We start from the raw sequence: 22,946 nt of genomic DNA on the forward strand, positions 1-22,946 counted from the left end.
GTTTTATCACTTCAAGGCTGCAACATGGAACAGGAAATCTGTGCACACTGCGATGAGAACTAGGAAAGGGGCTTAATCTAGGGGCCTAGAAGGCAGCAGCTCAGTTTTGCCTTTGGGCAACACACCCCTACTCCCGCAATGTTTCACGTCCCAACATGCAGGTAACATCTGGTCTTTCCTGCAGCAGAGCAGACAGAGAGGTGTGTGTCTGCTACCTCCAGCAGAGGGCGGTGTGCACTAACACAAGCCTGCTCTAACATCTGCTACGTAAACTCAGGAAACTGATTTCTTCAAAGTGGCTGGCGCAGATTTTGGTGCCCTGTTAATCGTACAAGTGTGACTTCGATTGTATGCGTTTTTCGTTTTTCGGGGTTAATATTGACGTTTTTTTTTGTGGATTTAAACATATTTCGCTCGGTTTTGACAGTGGGAAGAATCCCCCTCCTCGACGTAGACGTGGTCAGTTGGCGTGTCCCGACTTGGAGTGACGGCTGAGCAGTCCTATGAGTCCTCCTAAACATCTCCGCACTGGCCCCCTTTTCTAACTCACTATAACGCTAACTTTAGTTGTATCGTGACCTATTTACACTTTCTCTGGAAGCTGAACACGGACAGGGTTCAAGATGTCTGTAGCGGGCTTGAAGAAACAGTTTTATAAAGCCAGCCAGGTTTGCAAAACTTTTTTTTTTTTTTTTTGGTTGTTGTCATGACTCGTTAGCCGATAGCTTCATTTAGCATTTTCAGCTAACTAGCGGTATATCGTTGACTAATGTTGACGATTTGTGCGGTGAAAGCTTTGAGATAACGATAGAAACACTTTGTGTCAGTGTGTGAAACTTTTATTGTTATTATAAGTTTGGTGTTTATGTTGTTTTTAAGATAGTTTAACATCCAAGTTTATGTTAGTAAACATTAGTTGGAGTATCAACTCACTCTAGCTAATGCTAAGTAACGTTATTATATTGTTAAAGGTTTAAAACATGGCTCTTTTTTTTTGTTTTTGTTTTTTTGTGGCATTTTTACCCAGAAAGAAAGTGTTAATTCTGCAGCCAACATTGGTGCTGGCTCTGTCTTCCTTTGGGGAACTTTTCGGCTGACTCACAGCTCAACACAGTAAAAAAAATAATAATAACAATCCACTAAAAAGTTGGTTGTGCTTTGTACCATGAGAAAGAGTGTGAAGTCACATATTTCTGATATTCACTGACATACCTTTTCCACTTCTGAGAAACATAGTACCTGAATATAAGTGTTTAGTTGAGCTTCTTTTGACCCAGTTACCTGTTTTCCAGCTGTGTTTTTGATTAATGTGCTTCATCAGTATTTACAGGGAATGCATCTGACATTGTGTTGAGTTAGAAATGCAGATACTAGACATGGAAACACACAAAATGTTTGTGTCTTTTGGTGTCTGAACCTTTGCGTGAGTGTTTTTAATTTGTGCCAGCTCGCTCTGTCATGGGCGGGGACGGTTAAAATATTTTTTTTGGACTCTTTTTCCCTCCCCTGCCTTTGCTGATCTAAGCAGGAAAGACATTTGGTTTCTACCCCAGTTTCCTGTTAGGAACATACTCCGATCCCTGATGGGATTTGGTTGTGAGGAAAAAATAATACAATTGTCATTTAGGATTGTTTTTACAGTCCGTAATGATAATGAATAGTTGAGGTTTTGGGGCAGAACAGTAGTTCACTAGAAAAAGACCAAAGGGGTGATGCACAGAAAGAGGTGGGGGGGGGGGGGGGGGAGAAGTGTGCTTTCCCTTTATTCAACTGCAATGCAGCTTCTTTTCTTGCCAAAACTCCTTGAGAGTAAATAACTCTTCACATTGCTCAGATTTTCTACACTGGAGGCATGCAGGAAGTTGGCTGTTTATCAATCTGTTCCCTGTAGTTCACACATTTCCCAAGTTTTCTCTTTTACTGTGTGTCCATCTCTTTGGTTTGTTTTTCTACATGAAGTTACTCTTGACTTGAAATGTTCATACCTGAAATGTCAGGTTCAATTAGAGCAAGTGATAATACCAGCAATTTGTGTGTCAGCTAAGCAAATGTCAAACAAATAATCACACAAATAATGCTTAAAGCTTTCTAGATGACCTTACTCAGTTTCAACACAAGAGGAAACAAGCATCTGTCCAGAGGTGTGCCGTTATACTGGTCAATTAGCAATAATAATGAATGCTTACTGTCAGTTATAACCTGTTTTACGAGTTATACGTAGAATTCATCAATTGAGATATCCTTTGGTTATTTAGTTTTATCTGGCAGACTGTCTCAGCAGACTGTGTTTATACTGTTTACCCTGCTATTGTTGTGACAAACTATGCAGTATACAGAGTTTATGAAGCTGTATCAGTTAACCCACTTGTGATGCAGCATCATGCCTTCATCACATTGCCTGTAGCAGAAGTTGTGCATGTATGTTGGCAACCCCATGACTACTTTCTGGCTGGCTTTATTCCGATAAATAAAGAGTGTTGCATTTTCTAAGCAGGGTGGTCTGAGCACAGCCTTACTGTTTCTGGCCTTATATATGTATCATATTGGGTGTTAACTTTCAGATCACCAAAGATAATGCTCAAGTGGGAAACTACTCATCTTGTTTTGTCTTCTTTGGGGACATTTTGACTTTATGGATAGGGGATTACATGCAGCAAAGGGCTGATTTGAACCCACGGCCGCTGCGATGATGCCTATAGCCTCTGTAGATGAGGCGCACAACATAACCGCTAGGTTATCTGACCCCTCAGGAAATTAATATTCTTAATTGAGGATTTGTCATTGAACAGATACTTTGAATGCCAGGCAAAGATAGTTTCCCTCCTTCTGATTCCCTGCAAGAAATCGGAGAGTTTTAGCTTCTATGCAGCGATGTAGAAAATTTTAAATTGCATGATGCACCAAGAGATGTCCCTTTTAGTTAAGTACAAGGTTTCTTACTTTTGTCAAATAATGTTACTGACTGAAATCACTAAGCTCCATTCATGTACGGAGAATACCAGATAGTTTTTATGTATCTCCAGCAGAAAGGCTTATGAATATCTATCACGCCTCATAGCAGTCACATCATTTCCTTTTGAAACGTGGTTTGCTCAGATACTGTGAATAGTGTTATACTGTACCTGTGAAACACGTTTTCCTTACTGACATATTTTGGCTTTAACAAAGAATAATCTGCTACACATTGACAGGTTTGTTGTGTTAGTCTGCTAACCTTCTGAATATACAGTAGTTTTCCCTTTAAATAGATTTTCTTCTGCTGATTTGCACATGCAATGTTGGTAAACAAACCTGATCCACATAAGGCTGCTACATGTCTCCTTTCTCTTACTCTTCATTTTGTATTCAGTCCTATGAGTCAACTTTCTGGGTTTGACAATCTGCCAGTTACTGGCTTTGTGAAAGTGCACCAGCTTTTAACCAACCACCAATATGTTTAATTCCCAGTCATTATGATGAAAAGGATACCTGTTATAAACTCACGCCTCAGTGTAGCTATATGCATGTTTATACCCAAACTTCCAGATGACAACCTTTTGTGGATGTTTTTGGGCTCCAGTCCTTTGAGCCTGTGTGCATGTAAACAGTTCTGTTACACTGACACGAGAGCTTGATGTTTTCAGTAGCTGAAGACAAAATAGCTCAGCACTACAAAGTGGATAACAAATGTATTCATATGTTTTACTTTATTACCTCCCAAAATCAGAAAATACAAAGATTTCAAATAAAGTAATGCAGTCCCTCGTGAAACTGGGGTGCAGAAAAAGTTAGATGGCAAAAAAGAAGCACTGCATACTGCAATCTTTCCTCTGAGGGAGTGTAATGCTGAGTCGGCCTGGAGTTGAGGTTACTTGTGACCTGAATCCCCCAAGGCCCCCTGTCATGTGCTTTCCTCATACAGCAGAGATTCTGCAGTTTATCTTGAAGATGTGTTCTGAGCTGCTGCAAAGAAGAAGGGCAGGCATTGTGTATTTCATTTTGTTTTTTTAGAACAGCCAATATAGAGAGAAAAAAAATCTACATTAGTAAATCTGAAGTATACTTCTTAAAAATGCAATCAATTCTTTTTGATGCCACAAGTTTAAAAACAATACATTCTGTTATTTTCATGATCCATAGGATCAAAAGGTCCATAAGCTTTCATAAAAACTACAGATCATCAGTCATACTTTTCACCAGAGCAAAAGAGAACGAGCAGTGTCTAAACTGTACAAACATGTTTGCAGCATCCTGTTTCATTTTTATCTACTTATTTTTTATTGGTGAAATAGCATAAACTAGTGACATAGATATATACTTTATTGATCCCGAGGGATATTCAAATACATGACAAACAAGAAAAATAAACTTTTTAAAATCACATATTCTTAGAAATGCATTTTCCCTTGACTCAGAAAATTCTCCAAAAGAAATTCTAGCTGAAGGAGACTTGGGTTAAGTTATTTAAGTATTATTAATCTCAATAATAACTAAAAGTTCTCCATCATTATGTTTGAAATGTGTCACACTACATTCATTGAGGCTACTTAAAAAAGGAGGGAAAACAAAATAAAATAATTTATAAACCGCCATAAAACGGGTACACGTCCACCAAGTGGCGAGTGGAGTGCTCCGACGTGATCCCTATCGTCCTCACCTGAAGCACTGGAGCTGCACTGCAAGATAGACGAGAGAATTTGACTTTTACATCAGTTTAATCTCGTATTCAAAGGAGCATATGTCTGATGATAATACATTTTAGAGTCCACCACACAAAAGGATTGTGTGGCCAATCTACAAAAGTGGAATGTGCATTGACAGTAGGCCTGGGAATCTTTGGGTGTCTCACAATATGATTTAGATTCTTGGGGTCATTAGATTGAGAATCTATTTTCAATTTGAAAAGATTCTGGATTCAGGATTCAAATTCACCTCCTAAATTCTCCATTTGGCATTCTACTGAGTTAAAGAGCTTTGGAAAAAAATGGATTTTTGGAAGTTACAAATCTATTTAAAATATCAGAAGAGAAGAATCTCGATTTTTACATGAATCAATTTTTCCACACCTCTAACGACAGGTGCAGCCAGCCAGCCAATATACAGATGTTCAAAAACGACTTTGTTAAACTGTGTTGAATGTGATTGGAACGTCTACCTCAAATTCAGTAACATGTCCCCATTCAGTGATGTCAAATAAAGTCTAAATCTAACAGACACAATCTAAATTATTGACCAGTTTTCAGTGCCCCTCTTGCAGTGTGTCATTAACTTTCCAAGCAGTTAGAAATGCTCCCTCTGTTTATACTGTTGGGCATTGTTTAAAGATTAAAGATTAAGCCGGACTGTTACAAGCTTACCTTAAAACCTCCACAGCAGGACGGATTCATCACATCCTGCTGTGACACAATCACCACAGATGTATTGTGAGACATTTCCCCTGGAATCATCGCATGAAACAAAGACAACAAAGTGTTTGAAGTGGTTAGAGTTTGCACTTGCAGAACTTTATGTCCCCAAGTTAGCGTGCGACCAATGACTGTTGTTGCATGCCATTTTCAAACCCCCTATTGGTGGTGATGTGAGTTGTTTTCCATTCTTCTGCTCAGATAAACTAAGACATGGAACTATGCAGCTCATGCAGTCAAGTTTCAAGTGTCTCAAAGTTACGGCAGTCCAGACTCATGAAGTCAGAATCAGCGTGTGTTATTCTCTGAAAAAAACACAAACTCTGCTCACAATTAAAGTAATTAGCCAAGAAGGATGGACACAAATATGTGTACTACATACTCGGGAGCTGATCTGTTTTCCTTTTCTTATACTTTTTTTTTTATGTGACCTAAAAACATGCTGAGAGATCGTCCTGGAAACACATGTGCTTTTAATCAACGTGTTTTAGTCTGCTCCATTGAGTTAGCTGGTCCTACATTTTTTCATCCTGTAAAGGGTAACCAAAGGGATTGCATAACTCTGTTTGTGCCGTTTTGCTCCAAATTCATTTGTTCCAAGTCACCTGAAGGGTTAGGTTAAAGGTAGGATTTTGAGACTCGGAATACAAAATATACAATTCCTCTTCAAATCCATAAGTGTTTTGTTTTCTACACAGAGCAGGCGCGTGAACGTCTGAAGACTTCTCTAAACTCAAATCAAAACCTTATGAGCAGCATTAATTAATCAGCATTTTCTTTATTTTTTTCCCTCCCTCTTTCTTCCTTCTCTCCCTTTCCTGCCATCTCCCCCCCCCCCCCCCCTCTCTCTCTCTGTCGCTTTCTCCCTTCCTCCTTCCCTCTAGATGGTGAGTGAAAAGGTTGGTGGTGCCGAAGGAACTAAACTAGATGATGACTTCAGAGACTTGGAACGGGTAAGAGAGAAGACATCTTTTTGTGGTCTGAAAAAAAAAAGAGAAAAAGGCCTTGTTGATTTAACACACAGTTCATCATTTTCTCATGGTGACCTCTGTTAATGTTTACACCTCATTTAAAGCATTACCTCATCCTCTGTTGGTTCAGAACAGTTTCATTCAGCAGTGTGAACGAGAAAAAAGCTGATTGCCATTAGGCTGCTGATACTTTTACACAGGCTGATTGATGAGTAGATAAAAGGTTTCTTGAACTACTAAATAAATCAGAAACTGTTGGAAATTTAGCTACCCGTGTTAGTTGCTAACCAGAAAAGCAAACATTTGCTGATTCCAGCATTCAAAAAAATGTCGCTTTTCTGGCAAGAGAGTGAGAGACTTGAGTCATGTAGAAGCTTGATAATGTACGTTTGTGCAGAGTCACTGTGATTGGCTAGATACATGAGAGCTAACCCGGATTGATTGTTTGGTTCAGACTGGATTAAAAGAATTACAAAGGGGCGGGGCTCACATTTACAGATCGTAAACGCATTTATTCAAAGGAAAAGCTTTAATTGAATATTGTTAGGATTGAGTATTTGGTTAAAAATGTATCATTTTAATCAAAGTTCTAATAATATCAGATACATAATTAATCAGATACAGATGGAGAATAATTAGCAGATAAATAGATAATAAAAAATAATAATTATTAGGATCATTACGATTAGTTGCAGCCACATTTATTAGTTCATCATCCACAATATATCAAATACTCAAACTTGATTTACGATTAAGCAAATGCAAGCAATGGTTAGAATGTTTCAGTACACTTCCTTTTCTTGACGTCTGTGGTTGTAGTTGCTTCTTTGTCGATTGTGTTGTATGTGTGTTTGTTGTGATTTGTAGAAAGTAGATGTGACCAGTAAAGCAGTAGTGGAGGTAATCTCCAAAACGTCAGAATACCTTCAGCCCAACCCCGGTGAGCAGCTTTTCATTTCTTATTTTTGGCATTTATTTAGACACTTTGAACTGTTGGATGAAATAAGTTTCCCCTCCTCTCATAGCATCGCGGGCCAAACTGTCCATGTTGAACACCATGTCTAAGATCCGTGGTCAGGTGAAGAACCCCGGCTACCCTCAGGCTGAGGGGCTGCTGGGAGAGTGTATGGGCAAGTTTGGAAAGGAACTCGGAGAGGAGACTAACTTTGGTGAGACATGTTTGTTTATTTGTGTATACTGAGGAATGTTGTGGTTTGTTATTATGGGGTTTTTGGGTGTGCATGGTTGTGCTTGTGTGGTTTCAAATACTGACTGACAGATTACCCAAACTATTTAAGTGGCTCAGGATTTTTTGTTAAACTATTTTAAGTAATGTATTTCTATCTTTTGGTCTCAGGTCTGTGTGTAAGGGGTTTGTTTTACACTTTCTGTTTCTATGTGAGTGGTCTGAAGGTGTGGTTGTGCTTTATAAATACACTCTTCTCACCGAGCTATTCATCTCTGTCTTTGTGGATTAGGTGGAGCATTAGTAGATGTTGGAGAATCCATGAAGAGATTGGCAGAAGTCAAAGATTCTCTAGATATTGATGTCAAACAGAACTTCATTGATCCATTGCAAGGACTGTGTGACAAGGACCTCAGAGAGATACAGGTACTCTGATGTGCTGGAAGGAGAGCACACTTGTTTTTAATCTCTCTCATTGTTTAAACATTGAAAACATGATAGTAAAACTGCCTGATTTTCATTTAATGCAAGATGGTCGTTAGTTATTTGCTCTCTCCTAAACATCGGCTATCACCACCTCAGCACCACCTGAAGAAGTTGGAAGGCCGTCGCCTGGACTACGACTACAAGAAAAAGCGCCAGGGCAAGATCCCAGACGAGGAGGTTCGACAGGCCCTGGAGAAGTTTCATGAGTCAAAGGAAGTGGCAGAGACGAGCATGTACAACCTGCTGGAGACTGATGTAAGGACCGGTTTATCTCTACTCAGTGTGGTGTACAGTTAATGTTTATGAGGCGCATCTACATCCTAAAAGCCAGTGTGTCCTAGTTTTTTTTTTTTGTTTGTTTGTTTGTTTATCAAACAGGGACACATGTAGAAAACATTGCTTCATATGTTAAGTAGAAAGTAGATGCCATGCATACACGTTTCTAGCTTTGGCTCATTTGCAACCCCTGTCCCTGGCTAGGCTTTTAGGATTAAAACAGAATTATTATTATTATAGTGTAATAACCCGGATGGTTAAAAGCTGGTGTAAAGCAGCAGCATTCAGTTATTTGAAACATTTTGAACACATTGACAAGCATCAAATAAACAATCTTGATATGCGGTCTCTGTAGTCCTTATGGCAGTATACAAATCAAATAAAACAGTCACTGACCCTCAAATATGAAGTCTGCAGTATTTATAGACTATGTATTTAAAATGACACGTTTTGTTTTTAAAGTGTATCGGGTTATATGTTTTTACAAAATCAGTTATTGAAACATACATACATGGCAGCCTTTGCCATCAGTGTGTGAATGTGACATGTGGTGTAAACAGCTGTTTGAGTAGTCAGAAGTCTAGAAAAGTGCTACACAATCTAGGAAAGTCTATTTTTCAATACATTATTCCCATCGTAAATTAGTATTGGCCTCACAAATCCCAGGTTGGACGGGCACTCAATTGCAGCCTGCTACATATGTGACATATCTTGCATTGACTTTATCATGCTTTCCAGTACACACCCACAGGATAAACACACTTTGCACTAGTTACACTAGTAAGAGTAAGGACACACCCATTCAGCACAATGCAACTCTGAGAGATACACAGGTCTTTAAATAGACAGTTAAACGGTTAGACAACATTTAATCACAATTTGGGTTTAGGAACTGGAAAATGTGCCTGCTCTGTAAATGGCAAAGGAAGCACAGGAAAACTAGACAGGTTAGAGCGTACATCTAAGTGCATGCATGTCATGTTTGTGAGTATTATAATGCTCCTGCAAAGCAATCAAGCGGTTAGTTTTTATGTTGAGGACAGTTTGGCTATGTAAATGTGACAAGTGCTGTATGAGGGATGTGAGTCTGATTCATATTTCCTGTGTTTTCTCCTGTGTCAGCCTTTTTGATATTGTTCCTTACGTCTATTCAAATGTTATGCATTGGTAAAGCTGTGCGTGTGAGACCATTTACATTATTTAAAAATATAAGTTTGACAAAATTCCAAAGATTAAAGAAATTGTAATAAGCTTTAAGATGCTGATCTCCAGGATGCAGGGTGTCTCTGTACTTCAACACTCTGGCTTTTATTTACTATTCTTGATAATGTAACTGTTTATCCATTGCAATGACAGATTCAGAAGTTGAAGTACAGTTGCACTGACTGTCTTGTGTTAGTGTGGTGCTTATGTGTGTTTGTGTGTCTGCGTGTAGATCGAGCAGGTGAGCCAGCTCTCTTCTCTGGTGGAGTCACAGCTGCAGTACCACAGGCAGGCTGTGCAGGTGCTGGAGGAGCTTTCTGACAAACTCCGAGACAGGTGAAGTACAGAAACCGGACACACACAAAAACCAACATTCTCTATAGTTCATGTGAGTGTGCAGCTTTCTGCAAAGAGCTGTCCTCAAGTCTGCTTCCAGTTCAGTTAAAGTGACTTCATATAGCGTTCTGTATTTATTCTGGATGTTTGCATATGTCATTTTATATTTGTTTGTCTTTTTTTAAAGGATGAATGAGGCTCAGAATCGACCAAGACGTGAATACACACCTAAACCCAAACCTATCTTTGACTTTGGAGACGACAACCATTCAAATGGAGGCTACCCGACCTCGATGGCCCTGCCACCTTCACGTAACTCAGGTAAGAAGCAGATGAAGGGATTTTTTGAATATTTGCATGCAAAGAGCAAAATGTGTGTAATTTACACTGGAGAAAACTTTAATTATCCTTAGGTGTTAAAATAGTGCATGAGGTGATTTTCGTTTTTATAAAACAAAGAGAAAACTAAACACTCTCTCTGGCAATATTTTGAATTCTTCTTTACACTTTCATCACTCTAATATGTGGAAACGAGCTGCAGCACACATCAAGCTGTTTCTCTCAAGACTAAGCCAAGAACTGATGTTCCTTTAAACTAAATTGCAAACCTGCAACTAATCAACACCACTGAGCAGAAAAATGTTCGACAAACTTTCTTTTTCTGCAGACTTGTGAGGCTTGTACATGGTGGCAGACACTGAATGTTTATCTGTGAAATGCTCTCAGTCACTGGCCATGAGAAAATGGTCGTTTGTTTCCGCATGTGAAGAATGTGTGTTTGAGTGTCAGTGAGTTTGTGTGTGTCCTGCCCTGTCATATGGCTGGCCTTTCTCCAGCTGACCTTGTTCCTTTCTCCTCTGACGTCACCATTAGAGTCGTCTTTCCCCTTGGCCAGATTGTCCTTTCGGAAACCAAGATTGTGTGAGTCACAGATTGTGTGGGCCAGTTTTCGCAGTCACAGTTTCTGTGGTGTGTAAACGGTGCCGTGTGCTTGCACAGCTTCTGGTGTGAAATGTAGGAGGCAATATATAAGTTACTTCTCACGTCTCCAGGTTCTATACATTATTAGAAGTTTTTGTTGCATGTGGTGTGTAACAGCATGTGTGTGGTTTCAGATGAAATCAGTATTTCATAGTGCAGCCTGAATATTTAAACTTTTGAACATTTCTAGATCCAATCCTGAAGTCCAGATGTTGGGTTTGCTTGACTGTGCGCACACTACACATTTAAATGAGAAATTGATGATATCCAAAACATGCAAACCCCATGTTTTATTCAACATTTGATGTGCTGTCTTTGTGCTATTGTCAATTAACTATGGGGTGTCAATGTGCTGAAAATCATCCCTTTTTGTTTGTATTTACATTTTACCCACATCCCATGTTTTAAGTAAAAGGGTTATCTTCTCTGTCACCACTCTCACACTATTGCCTTTGTCAACAATTCTTGATTCACTTGAATCAGACAAAAGACACAGCAAGCAACCACAGTGTTTTCCCTAGGTTTACAGCGTTGGGGGGGTGGGGACAAGCCGACATGGCGACATGACGACTTGAAGGAATCTTGGTGTTCATGCGTTACTTTTAATATTGGAAATGTATCCTTAAATGGCTTCTTTTCCGACTCTAACCATTATCCTATCTCTACAATAAAGGCACAAAAATTCCAACTTGACCTTCAGGGCGGGCGGGGGGGGGGGGGGGGGGCGGGCCGCCCATTATTTAGGCTGAACCACACAGCCTAAATAATGAGTCAGTTAGCAACCGAAGAGCCAGATCTTTCCCTTAGGAGGAGAAGACCAACTACAGAGGCAAGATAAAGTAAATGTTGACCTCACAGTCATTAGAAAAGTGACTTTAAATTATTGTTGATGCTGCTTTGTAACTGCGATGTACAAGGGTACAGCTAGTCTCTGTGCATCCAAGTGGACAAAAAAGTAAGTTTCTAATCATAATCCAAGATCATTAACATTGGCATGGCGTGGAAAATAGCCTACAAGCTGATACACATTATTAGAGTTTGATCACAACCCTTAACAGAATTCTTTTTAACAGGTGTTTGGCAATTATATATATATAATTATATATCCATAACATAAGCTAAGAGAGATCTCTTCTGATTGTATACTATTTAAACAAGTGTTAGCATCACGGTATCTGCTTCTGTAAATTGATACTCTATGGAGTACACACACACACACACAGAGACTGAGTGAGTGATCCAAGCTTTTGGCCTCGCCTCTCGCCTGCCCTGCAGTCTGTGGGGCATACTTGATACAATGAGAAAATTGTTTGTAGACAAAAAAGCCCAGTTTGTCTGTGTGGAGCGCCTCTCTGCTCTGCTGATCTATGTGAGGTCACAGCGGGAGAGAGATGGAGAAACGACAGATAGCGTGAGGAGAATATACAAGCCGAAAGCTGGTGTCATAGAATGATGTGGGTATTTTAGTTAAGCAGATTGTTAAGTTAATTTATGTTCTACTAACGTACATTAACAATAAGTGCTGTGACCTACATTAAACCCGTTAATGTTGCTTAAGGTGTGCAGTGTGACAACTTGCTGTGATCCCTCGTTGTGTCTAAAAGTGTTCACATATTGTCCTACCCCAAACTCACTCTTTGCCTCCTTGTTTGTGTTTTATTAGCCCCGGAGCAGCCGAGCTGTAAGGCGCTGTACGATTTTGACCCAGAGAACGAGGGAGAGCTGGGCTTCCGCGAGGGCGACATCATCACCCTGACCAATCAGATTGACGAGAACTGGTACGAGGGAATGCTGAACAGCCAGTCTGGATTCTTCCCTCTTAACTATGTTGAGGTCCTCGTCCCGTTGCCACACTAATACACAGAGCGAGAGATCAACGAGGAGACTGAAGGGGAGGAGGAGGAGGAGGAGGAGGAGGAGGGGAGAGAGAGAGAGAGAGAGAGAGAGAGAGAGAAAGAGAGAGAGAGAGAGTAGAATTGATAGGGAGGGAGAAAGTTAAGCCAAGGAATGGTCTGCGGAGAATTCATTTTCACCTTCAGGTTCAACATCATCTTCACCGACGAGCACTTTCTGTCAACAGGATTTTTGGGGAAGATGGTCACTTGTCAAAGTCCAGACAGGACAATAGCCTGTACCACCCAGAGGTAAAAGGATTGAATGGACACACAATGCCAGAACTCTTTAAAATGGCGGTCAGAAACATTTCTTGAACGTTAACTATCAACACATTTATAAAGCAATATTTTCTCTAACCACAAATTACTGATAAAGACAATTTGTATTAAATCTGGTGACTTTAATGACCGGGCAACACATTCATATTGATTTTATTTGTGTGTGACTGAAGTCTGTTTCAAACTCAGGTTGGTCACTAACTCAACAGTCAGGTGTCAGGCTGAAGAGGTCCACCTAAAGCTCACACTTAAATGCCATTTCATTTCAAAACTGAAAGCATTTGTGTGTGGGCCCCTTTGGGACTTGAGCTCATCTGTTAGTGCCACCTGCTGGCCAAACGTGAATTACATTTCTTAAATGGAACTACACAAGAATAGAGATGTGGTTTTAACTTGTGTATAAAAAGATAAAACACTATATTCACATATTTCACAAGAAATATAAGTTTAAATGTTCTTTAAATGTATGATTTAGACATGTTTCAGGTTCTGTTTTTCTAATGCTCTTTTTAAAGATGTGTGTCAGCTGTGCACTGATGATAGCTTGAGAGAACATCAGGCCTGAAATATGTTTTTTTCTTGTATTATTTCAGTATTTGATTCATGTCAGTCTGAACCTACTACAGAAGTTTCAATGGTTCTTACTGAATATTCGAGAAGATGTAATTGCACCTTGGTCCTCTAATGAGATTTACTCCACCACTTGCTCCACACAGACCCAAAGTTGAATGCAGACGTTGCACCTTTGTGCCACTTGGGCGGGTGTGTGTTTGTTGTCCAGAGATGCGGAATGATAGGTTGTTTAGGGATTGTCTGTTAGTCTGTTCAATAGAGGAAGCAGAGCCAAAAAGTCGTATTAAATGCAATAGAAACATGATTGTGAAACTGCAAACTGTTCTGTAACACAGCCATATTTACATTTAGTTTTTGGCCTGTTTTGTCGAAAATTGTTTTTCTTATTGAACCCGGCGTGAGGCGCCTGTTAGGTATCGCTGCTGGCAGTGACTTGATCTTTTCATCACTAACTGTCCCACTGTGTCTGTCTGCCCTGTAGTCTCTGATACTGTGAACTCACCCCTGCTTTCTAAACTCATCCTGACCTTCTGATGATTCACAATCATCACAGCTCTGATTCCATTTGTTTGTAAGTACATGGAGCTGATATAAACAGACTTCTTTTCTTTTAAGTTGATTTTTTTAGACAAGGCTGGTTCCTTGTTTTGGATTTAGCCACAGATGAAGTCTGATCCAAAAAACACTTTTGAGTACAAGGAAATAACCTGGAGCGAAAGGGAAAACATCAAGGGAAAAATATGTTTATATCATTTTGACTTTTGGAACACTTTTGTTACCAAAAATAAATCCTGAAAGAAACCGTTATCATTGCATTTCCCCACTGCCAAACACTTCCTCCACTTCTGACTTTGGTCCTTGTCTAATATGTTTACATCTAACTGCATTTGAATGCTTGTATCAAGTTCAGGGCAAAGTTAAAGGACTGTCCTAATCACACTATTATTACAACAAGTCCATGCTTTGTTTTAGTGCCTTTGAGAAGAACAGAGGTAAAGTACTGCAATGAATACAGCAACCAAAACCCTAACCTAGCTACTTAAGAAAATGGTCCCGGATTTATTTTCAACATTTGGTTTTAACTTTAGCCTTTGGCACTTTTTCCTGTGTAAAGATAAAATGTGTGCAAATTCCTGCACATCTCTGACACTATGGGCAGTTTCTTGGACGTGTAGTTTGACGAATGAGAGGTGGAAACTGTTTTTTTTATGTCTGTTTTGAAACATGTTTGAAAAGAAATGTCCCACTGATTTCTCCTTTTAAAGGGCTATGTGTTTGTTGAATCAGTCTTAAATGCTCTTGTGAACAGCATGAATTCATTGTGGCTCTTTATTGTATTCTTTTTTTTATATATAAGACCTTCAAACATTTAAATTAATCTTTGCATGTAGTCCTCTATTTCACCTTTTATAAATGTATGTCTTAGATTTGAGTTGTCTTTTTACTTTTGTTATACAGAGTTCAGAATTTAACCGCAACATTTTTTCTTCTATTATCAGAGTAATGTGCTTCTTACCTGTCCCCCACCTCACCCATTCTTACAATAAAAGAAAAAAAGAGAAAAGCGCTTCTGTTGCATTTATCCATACCGCAGTCTTTTGACAACAAAATGAAGCTGACTTAAAACACATTTTAAACATTTAAAAGCTTCTGCTTTGTAGTTATTTGAATGTTTTTTTAACTTTGGTTTTGGCTTATTTGATGCATACAAATCTTCAGTTTGGCCCTGGATCTTATGCTTACTCAACTGCATATGAAATGTTAAAAAGATATGCATTAGTGACGTTTCTCTTTTTTTTCTACGTCCTGTTTTTGTTTATATCTAGAATTATTTGACAAAAAAACATGGAGCTCTGCTCTCTGGTGGCCGGAAAGCTTCCTTGGTCTTTTTCCATGAGACTTTTCAAAGATACTCATCGCCCCCTGATGATGAACCTTAATGACACACGGGATACCCGGACTTTCCTCTTAACCACCATGTGTGTTTATTTGCTACATCTTTTAAAAATGAATCCAACAGAGCTCCTGGAAATAAAGGAAACAAGAACACAGGCATGTTTAAATAGTTCCAGTGTGTTTATTTCAATGTTTTGTGGATCATCAGCAGGCTTAAGGCATTGCTCTGTCTTCATACATGTACATCGCACAATCCACAGTTAGTAATAAATACAGAACAGAAAAAAGAGGAAGCAAATATCTGTCCTAGCCTACAGGACTCATGTCTTACAAAACTTTCACAACATATCACTCACACACACACACACACACACACACACACACACACACACACACACACACACACACACACACACACACACACACACACACACACACACACACACACACACACACACACACACACACACACACACACACACACACACACACACACACACACACACACACACACACACACACACACACACACAGGTTGGTAAAAAATGAATGGCATAGTGAATAACTAGTACCACATTGCAGCCTTAAGGAACAAAAACATTCAAGAAAACCAATTGCAGAATAGAGTTAAGCTCAAACCTAGATACATTTGCATACTTGCATACTGCTAAGGTAGTAGTTTTTACCTTACTCTTTGTCACGTTTTTCCCAAACCACTGCGCTATTGGTTTGGTCTTTAAAGGCAACAACGCCACACTGAAAGTTTACATTGTACACCTACCTGGCAGTATCTGCTCTTTCCACAGAATACTGGCACAGATAGGCACCTATAGGTCCATGTGTGAAGGGTAAGTGGCCAGTCAGGTGGGCTGATTCCATGTCGATGAAAGGGTTCAATTAGTGTCCTTTTCACACACATCAGTATTTTGTTACCTCAACACAGTGCTTTCTAGTTTGATTCATCAACTTTATATATCTCCATTTTTATTTCAAACTTCTGTGGATAACAAAGTCACAGATTTTTCACTTCCAAAAGTATCCAGGTCTTTTAAACTCAAATTACTGTGAAAAATAAGTGCACTCAAAGAGCAAAGAATTAAAGGCATTTAAAAAGCAGGTTTTTTGACATTGTACATCCTGTCTTGTCGCCTCTGCACAAAAGGTGTCTGAAATTGAAGAGAAGCCCCACACACACACACACACACACACACACACACACACTCATTGCATGTTGTTCAGTTGACTGTAAACGTGCTCTAAGATCTGAGAGTAGGCCTGGTCTTTGGGAGCATGGCAACTCAGAGAGCCCTGAGGAAGAAGATAGAAGTTTGTAGTTTGGTGATCAGTGTGTAAGAAGTCATGAAAGAGGGAGAATGCCAGGATCAAAATCTGAAAGTCTGCATGGTTGTACAGATTCCAGATTTTCTTCAAATGGTCGTACCTTTATTTTGTCCATCATGGTCGTATCGGGACACCAGTACTGGCTGAACTGGACAAGGTCGGGAGCAGCCCTGTAGAAGTCTACCAGCAGCATCTGTGGAGGAAAGAACCAGGCCCTTTTAGAATGATAAACAGTACCACACAAATGTACCACACAAATGTTTTTCACAGGTTTCAGGCTGCTGTATCTGTACCATCTCGTTAAGAACATCACTGGTGAGAAAGTTGTCCTGGACATATGTGACCTCCACAGCCACTGGGATACCATAGTCATTGGACCGCTGCTGCAAGAGGGCAGAAGATACAGAAGTTTAGCAGAAACATTTGCAAACGTGTATGTTTACATTTCCAGAATCAGAACACACTGAACTAAGTTAGAAGGAAAAACATGACGTAGAGAAGGTAAAATGTTTGTTCCTCACCTCAGGTGGTGGTACAACCCAGAATGGAGTTATTGTGGATGCCACACCTTGATTGCCGTGATAATATGGACCTGAATAAGACATAGCATTGAGACATTAGAAGCATTTTACTGATCTCTCATTATTGCAGTGTCAATGAACCTTCAAAGTTATATCCTTCAAGACCCTCCAAGCCCCTTTATATAGAAGAATGGAAAGACAATTTCCCTCGTATGATCATGTCATTAAAGTCAAACAGTATAAACCAAGGCAGAGACATACCACAGATGATGCCCAGGCAGGGCTGGAAGCCGTTGTTTGAACCCTGCAGCCTCAGCTGGTGGTCCATCTGGGAGTCGATGTCCTGCAGCGACGGTAAAGCCGGACCTCGCGGGTGACTGTGGTACCAGCCCACTAACGACAGACCGCGCATGAACAGGTTCTGACAGATCTGCAGCAGGGTCAACATGACCATCACTGATTAGAAAAAAAGTCTCTGCTTCCATGTTGTTTCACTTGAGTGAAAGAAAAATGAATAACACCACAGTAATTACCACGGGCAGTACACTGGGAAAACTCAGACGTAGACGGGCAGATATTGTCCAATGTTAAATGTTGCTCATTTAATTTTTTGCTTTAATTCTGCCAATATAAGCGCAGAAACGTCAGTGAAAGACACTTTTTAAGATTTCATATGAAGGTCTTTATCCCTTGATATTTCTGTCAGTGCTTGTGACATTTTTGTAAAACTGAAACTCCATGAAAAACTTTGGTGTCTGACTTTAGAAAGAGAGATGCATGTTGACTAGCGCTGGATGATAAGCTCCACCTGAGGAGCTGAAAGCACTTGTGAATTTTTAAAAATGGGTGTCGTGGCGCAATGGTTAGGGCGCACGTCCCATGTATTGAGACTCTCATCTCATGCGGTAGGCCCGGGTTCACTTCCACCCATGGTCCCCTTTCACCTGTGGCCCCCTTCCGCATGTCATTCCCCGCTCTCTCTCCCTGGTTTCCGACTCTATCCACTGTCCTCTCTCTGCAAAAAGGGCATGAAAAGCCCAAAATAAATCTTTAAAAAAAAAAAAAAATGGGTGTCGTTCCCCTTCGTGTTCTCAGAAGGCATGCATGCTGTTAGTGCAGACTAATGATTCACTGATTTATTTGATACCTCCTCCTCAACAGCAGACGCAGAGTCTCTATCTGCCAGTCTGGTCCGGCATGGGAAAGCCCTCAGAATTGTCAGCACTGAAATACACCGACAACAGAATGAACCATGATAGGGTTAAAGCTAGAATCACGTCTATCGTCGACGGCTGTATATTTAACAAGTGTGCTACAGTCACGCTCACGTTGTGTGTTGGTATCCCATCTGCCTCCGAGGTATCCCACCACCTCACTGGTGGTCAGGTGACAGTGGAAGTCCTGATGAGGAGAGAAAGTTTGAACTTTTTTTCTCCTCAGTGTTCATCAAAATTCAATTCCTTTCTTTTCTGTGATTTTACACAGAGTTGCTGCTTACCATTAACAAAAGCACATTACTGGACACGGCTACATTGAAAGGCTGGAACCTGTTGATGGCTGAGAAGGCCGACAGCTCCACCAGTGTGTGTGGATCTCTGAGGACACAAGAAAGTGTCAATCACACTCTGATACAGTCAGTGTAAGAACAATACAACTTACATCCTTTAGAATAAAAGTCAGTACCTGGTAGCATCTCTGGTGCCCAACGTGCAGTATCTGACAGGAATTCTCTCTCTGTCTGATCTGCGTGAAACCATTATGTCTGTTTCAAAAGAACATTTGTTTTACAGATTGTCCAAACTAGATTATTATGAAAAGTGTTTTTGTTTTAAGATGGAGGAAGAGGCAATCATACCGTGTAATCCAGGTTTGCTGTTCTTGTTCTTCTCATCTGTGTGCACAGCTGTCTTCCCTTCCTCTTCATCCTCGTCATCATCCTCCTCGCTCACCAGGCTCTGTCGTCACAAAATATAAAGAAACACAAAACCACCAATGACCAAAAATAACATAGAAACAGTGGTGTAAAGAGTGTAACTAATTCAAACGAATGGGTCTCAAGGTCATTTTTAATTGAATTATGAGTATGTGTTTTTTCTGTTCATAAAATGTGAATAAAAAAACAACTAGCTGTCGTGACAATGAACGTCAGTTTTCCATATACTCTCCATGATCGAGTCAAACATTTTCCTTTGTTCTTTACTGAAAAATAGCAATATATATATATATATATATATATATATATATATATATATATATATGTATATATATATATATTTGCTTTTAGATTAAGTACCCGTCAGTCATTTCTAGGTGTAAGTAAGAGGTATTATTTGGAGACATTAATGATTTATAAATATTAAGACTGAACATTGATGATAAACATGTAGACGTTTTTATTTATTTTTCCTGGTCACTCGCCTCTTCAGGCTCCTAAAAGATCTTTCAATGAAAGAGTTTGAGGAGGAAACCTCCTCACAACTCATCTCCACACGCTTCTTCCCTCTTTCACTGTCAGCACCTATTTTGTTTCTATTCAGGTTTTCTTTCTTCATTTAGCAAACGAGTGAAACAAAGAGTCCAGTTCAATGCTCTGGAAAACCTCTGCAACCTCACTGCTATGGTATTGGCTGCACTGTAATAAGGTAAAGTTGAAATGATTAATCCTTACACACATAAAAACTGAAACAAGGGGTTTCAACCTTTTTTGGAACTACACTTTGTATGAGCGACTAAGGTAGCACTTTTCGTTTCTGTTGCTAAAATGTAGGGTCAGATGTTTGACCTTGACTTCATACTGCTCAGACTACCATGTTATATCTCATATTTAAATATATAAGAGTATCACTGAAAAAAACACATGTTGTAATCCTCTCACCATGTCTGCGCTGGGTTGGTACTTGTGCAGCCATGTGGTTTTGTACTGGACCAGCTTCTGGCCCCGGTAGCGTACAGACGCCCAGCCACAACCAGACTTCTTGGCTGGGTTGACCAGACGTTTGCAGTGTGTCGCCCAGGCACTTGGGGAGTTGAAGATCTGGCCTGTCTCCACCCATCTTATTTTCCCATCAGTCAACAGGTCTCCTACAAAGTTCTTACCCTAAAGAAACAGAGAAGTTAGAATTTAAATAAAAAAAATCAAGCAACTCTGTGTCTGCCCCTTTTCCGCCACTGATAACAGAATTTCAAAGTGTATCATTCCAGGTTAATTTTAATAATAGGTGCAAACTAAGATGATACAACATGCACATAAATAATGCATAACAACATTCTTACTGTACTGAGCTGCAGTGTTTGTTATTACCAGGTAGTGGATGGCCAGCACGCCGTCTCCCGGCTCTACAAGCCCATCCTTGAGCAGGACCCTCAGGGTGATGCCTCTCCGGGTCAGCAGGGAGCCCCGGCCAGAGCTGGAGCGCAGGTCTGCCTCCTCGCCTCCGCTCAGCTCCTCTTCATCCTCCTCTCCTCCATCCTCCACCACCTGTGGAGAGCTGGGTGGCTCCGAGTCTGAAGACACACACATGCAAACACACACATCATGGATCCTAATGTGCAAGGGTCTTCTTAAAGGATATGTCGACCAATCAATCAATCTTTATTTGTATAGTGCCAATTTACAACAAATGTTATCTCGAGGCACTTTTCAAAAAGAGCAGGTCTCTATTATATTACAATATGTAGAGTACAACAAAACCACAATATTGACAGGTTAGGATGCATTTACTTCATGTTTGCTAATTGAACATCCTGCTGTTTGAGATACATATAGCACTTGAATATAGTAAAACATCTATAAAGCCTACTATTAGTAACATTAGGAACACAGCTTATTCAAATGCTCCTTAATGCAGCCTAATTATAGTGACTTTAAAAGGAACGCTCCACTGTGAGAATGCTATGTAGCATTTAACATCATTTTGAAATGTTAGAAGACCTATCATGCTAAAAGACATCCCAAGGGGCCAAAAGAGCTTACAGATCATCTAAAATGCCATTTCATTAATTACAGCAAAGCTATGTGGTTGGTCTTTGTTTCCACCTCTCATTAGGGCACGGCTCTGTCCATAAGTAGAGGCCTGTCCCTCCTCTTTTAATTTCCTTCAGAATTACAATTAAACCCCCCTTTTATTATCCTCACCCATATCTCTGAAAGCGTCCGAGAGCGCCTTTAAATCCAACTCGGTGAAAAGCTGCTCCTTTTTCGGGGCACTTGCTGCTGTGAGGTTGAGCTCCGGGCAGATTTCACGGGTACACTTCGCCACACTAGCTCCTGCTATTATTCAAAAACATAAAATGAAGGCGTCTGAGGCTCTGCAGTGTAGTTTCCTTGTTGTGTTGCTTTAATGTCAGTTCCCCTCCCCTTTCTTTCTCCCTCTCCCCGTCCTTGTCACTCTCCCTGTGTTCTTCTGTCTGACGTGCCATGCCGGTCTATCTACCATTATTCACACATTCACGAGTCTACAAATACCACACAATAAGTGAAACGGTAAAATAGTCGGCACGAGATAAAGGAAACATCTTGAATGTTATTGAAAACGTAAACAATGGTGCGATAAATTTGCGTTTCCTCCGGAAAGATGAAGTGTCGCCCCGTGCGGGTGAACCCACCGCTATTTGGCATTCAGGCAGATTAAAAGTAGGCTACATCCTGAAGACCGAGGGGTCTGTGTGTATGACAAACACAGCACAGGGGCTTGAACTAGGGATTTGTGTGGTATAAAAACACGACCTAGTCCCGTACTTTTCTCAGTTACACTGTGGTTTCCTTTCCCTACACCGAGATGTTCCTCCTTTTATCTCCGGAAAGCAGAGTCATTACCGGGAAGCAGCCGGCGGAGGGCAGCAAACCTCCGGCACGGTTCAGTTTCTTTTGCCCCCCCCCCCACATGGCGCTAACAGGCCTGTGTTTAAAAAAATAAGAAGCAACCATACACTTTAGGTGTTTGACTCCAAATCCTCTGTAACAACAAATTTTACTCGTGCTGTAGTGGAAATGATATGTTGCTTACAATTGCAATGTATCCAAATGCTTTTAGGATGATCCCTTTTTATCATCTGATACATCACAATACATTCAACTGGCATGTATTATTTATGAGTTATTCTTACTCATCAATATTTTGCTTTTAATTGGCTTTGATTTCCAGTGGCATACTTGACAGCGTTTTATTATTGTTGTCCTTTTTAAGCACTGATCATTCATAATTTAAAAGAGCAACCCTGAGTGAGCACTTTTTGTCCGTTCAAATCTCAAGTGAATTTGCAAACGTCTGATGCAAAGTCACATTAATCAGCTTTAATAGCCAGGTATGCTTAAACACGAAAGTGATTTTTCTTTGGCGAACTTTGCTCTCCATACAAAGGTATAACGTTAAATGTTAAAAATACTTTAAGAAAATAAACGCTGTTCTTTCAAGCATCGCCAACAATGAACTTTCCACCGCCATCAAATAGCAAAGCAAAGAGAAATGAAACCAAGGAAATCATGTTTGTGATGTATTAATAGCGCTGGTTTAGCTGAACCACAAATCCCCTAATAATATGAAAAAATGCAGCCAGGCTAACAAGGGAAGCCTGGACATGATTATGTATAACATGTTTGATTGTAGAATTAATTCACA

General features: G+C 40.0%; 2 protein-coding genes across 3 annotated transcripts; one reads left to right on the plus strand and one right to left on the minus strand.

Annotated features, from left to right (window-relative positions):
* The first annotated feature begins 271 nt into the window (after positions 1-271).
* sh3gl1b (SH3-domain GRB2-like 1b) lies at positions 272-15,622 on the plus strand. Of its 2 annotated transcripts, XM_065955949.1 has the most exons (10): positions 272-668; positions 6,269-6,337; positions 7,223-7,295; positions 7,381-7,524; positions 7,834-7,967; positions 8,124-8,282; positions 9,739-9,842; positions 10,030-10,163; positions 10,716-10,763; positions 12,487-15,622. In XM_065955949.1, the coding sequence occupies exons 1-10, from the start codon at positions 624-626 to the stop codon at positions 12,678-12,680; spliced, it is 1,104 nt and encodes a 367-aa protein (XP_065812021.1). In that variant the 5' UTR covers positions 272-623; the 3' UTR covers positions 12,681-15,622. The 2 variants fall into 2 exon arrangements, with proteins under 2 accessions (XP_065812021.1, XP_020505674.1); XM_020650018.3 differs by lacking the exon at positions 10,716-10,763 and having other exon boundaries at positions 274-668.
* Position 15,623: 1 nt separating this feature from the next.
* mpnd (MPN domain containing) lies at positions 15,624-22,109 on the minus strand. Its single transcript, XM_065955948.1, has 14 exons — positions 21,934-22,109; positions 21,464-21,598; positions 20,630-20,832; positions 20,204-20,425; positions 19,184-19,283; positions 19,012-19,090; positions 18,827-18,923; positions 18,657-18,729; positions 18,476-18,552; positions 17,590-17,758; positions 17,329-17,399; positions 17,101-17,190; positions 16,908-17,000; positions 15,624-16,774 (listed from the first exon to the last, which is right to left on the minus strand). Exons 1-14 carry the CDS (start codon positions 21,944-21,946, stop codon positions 16,688-16,690), a joined length of 1,509 nt encoding a protein of 502 aa, XP_065812020.1. The 5' UTR covers positions 21,947-22,109; the 3' UTR covers positions 15,624-16,687.
* Between the last annotated feature and the right edge of the window lie 837 nt (positions 22,110-22,946).

Source organism: Labrus bergylta, chromosome 6 (assembly GCF_963930695.1).
Source record: "Labrus bergylta chromosome 6, fLabBer1.1, whole genome shotgun sequence".
In the NCBI taxonomy this organism is placed as follows: domain Eukaryota; kingdom Metazoa; phylum Chordata; class Actinopteri; order Labriformes; family Labridae; genus Labrus; species Labrus bergylta.

Bases quoted from the DNA above. Each gene is read 5' to 3' on its own strand.
- sh3gl1b (XM_065955949.1), top strand. From the start codon at position 624: ATGTCTGTAGCGGGCTTGAAGAAACAGTTTTATAAAGCCAGCCAG. The intron at 7,525-7,833 runs GTGAGACATGTT...TTTGTGGATTAG, and splicing joins CGGAGAGGAGACTAACTTTG to GTGGAGCATTAGTAGATGTT. The intron at 7,968-8,123 runs GTACTCTGATGT...TCACCACCTCAG, and splicing joins AGGACCTCAGAGAGATACAG to CACCACCTGAAGAAGTTGGA.
- mpnd (XM_065955948.1), bottom strand. The intron at 19,284-20,203 runs GTGAGAGGATTA...TTGTGACGACAG, and splicing joins ACCAACCCAGCGCAGACATG to AGCCTGGTGAGCGAGGAGGA. The intron at 17,001-17,100 runs GTACAGATACAG...TTTCCTCCACAG, and splicing joins GTGATGTTCTTAACGAGATG to ATGCTGCTGGTAGACTTCTA.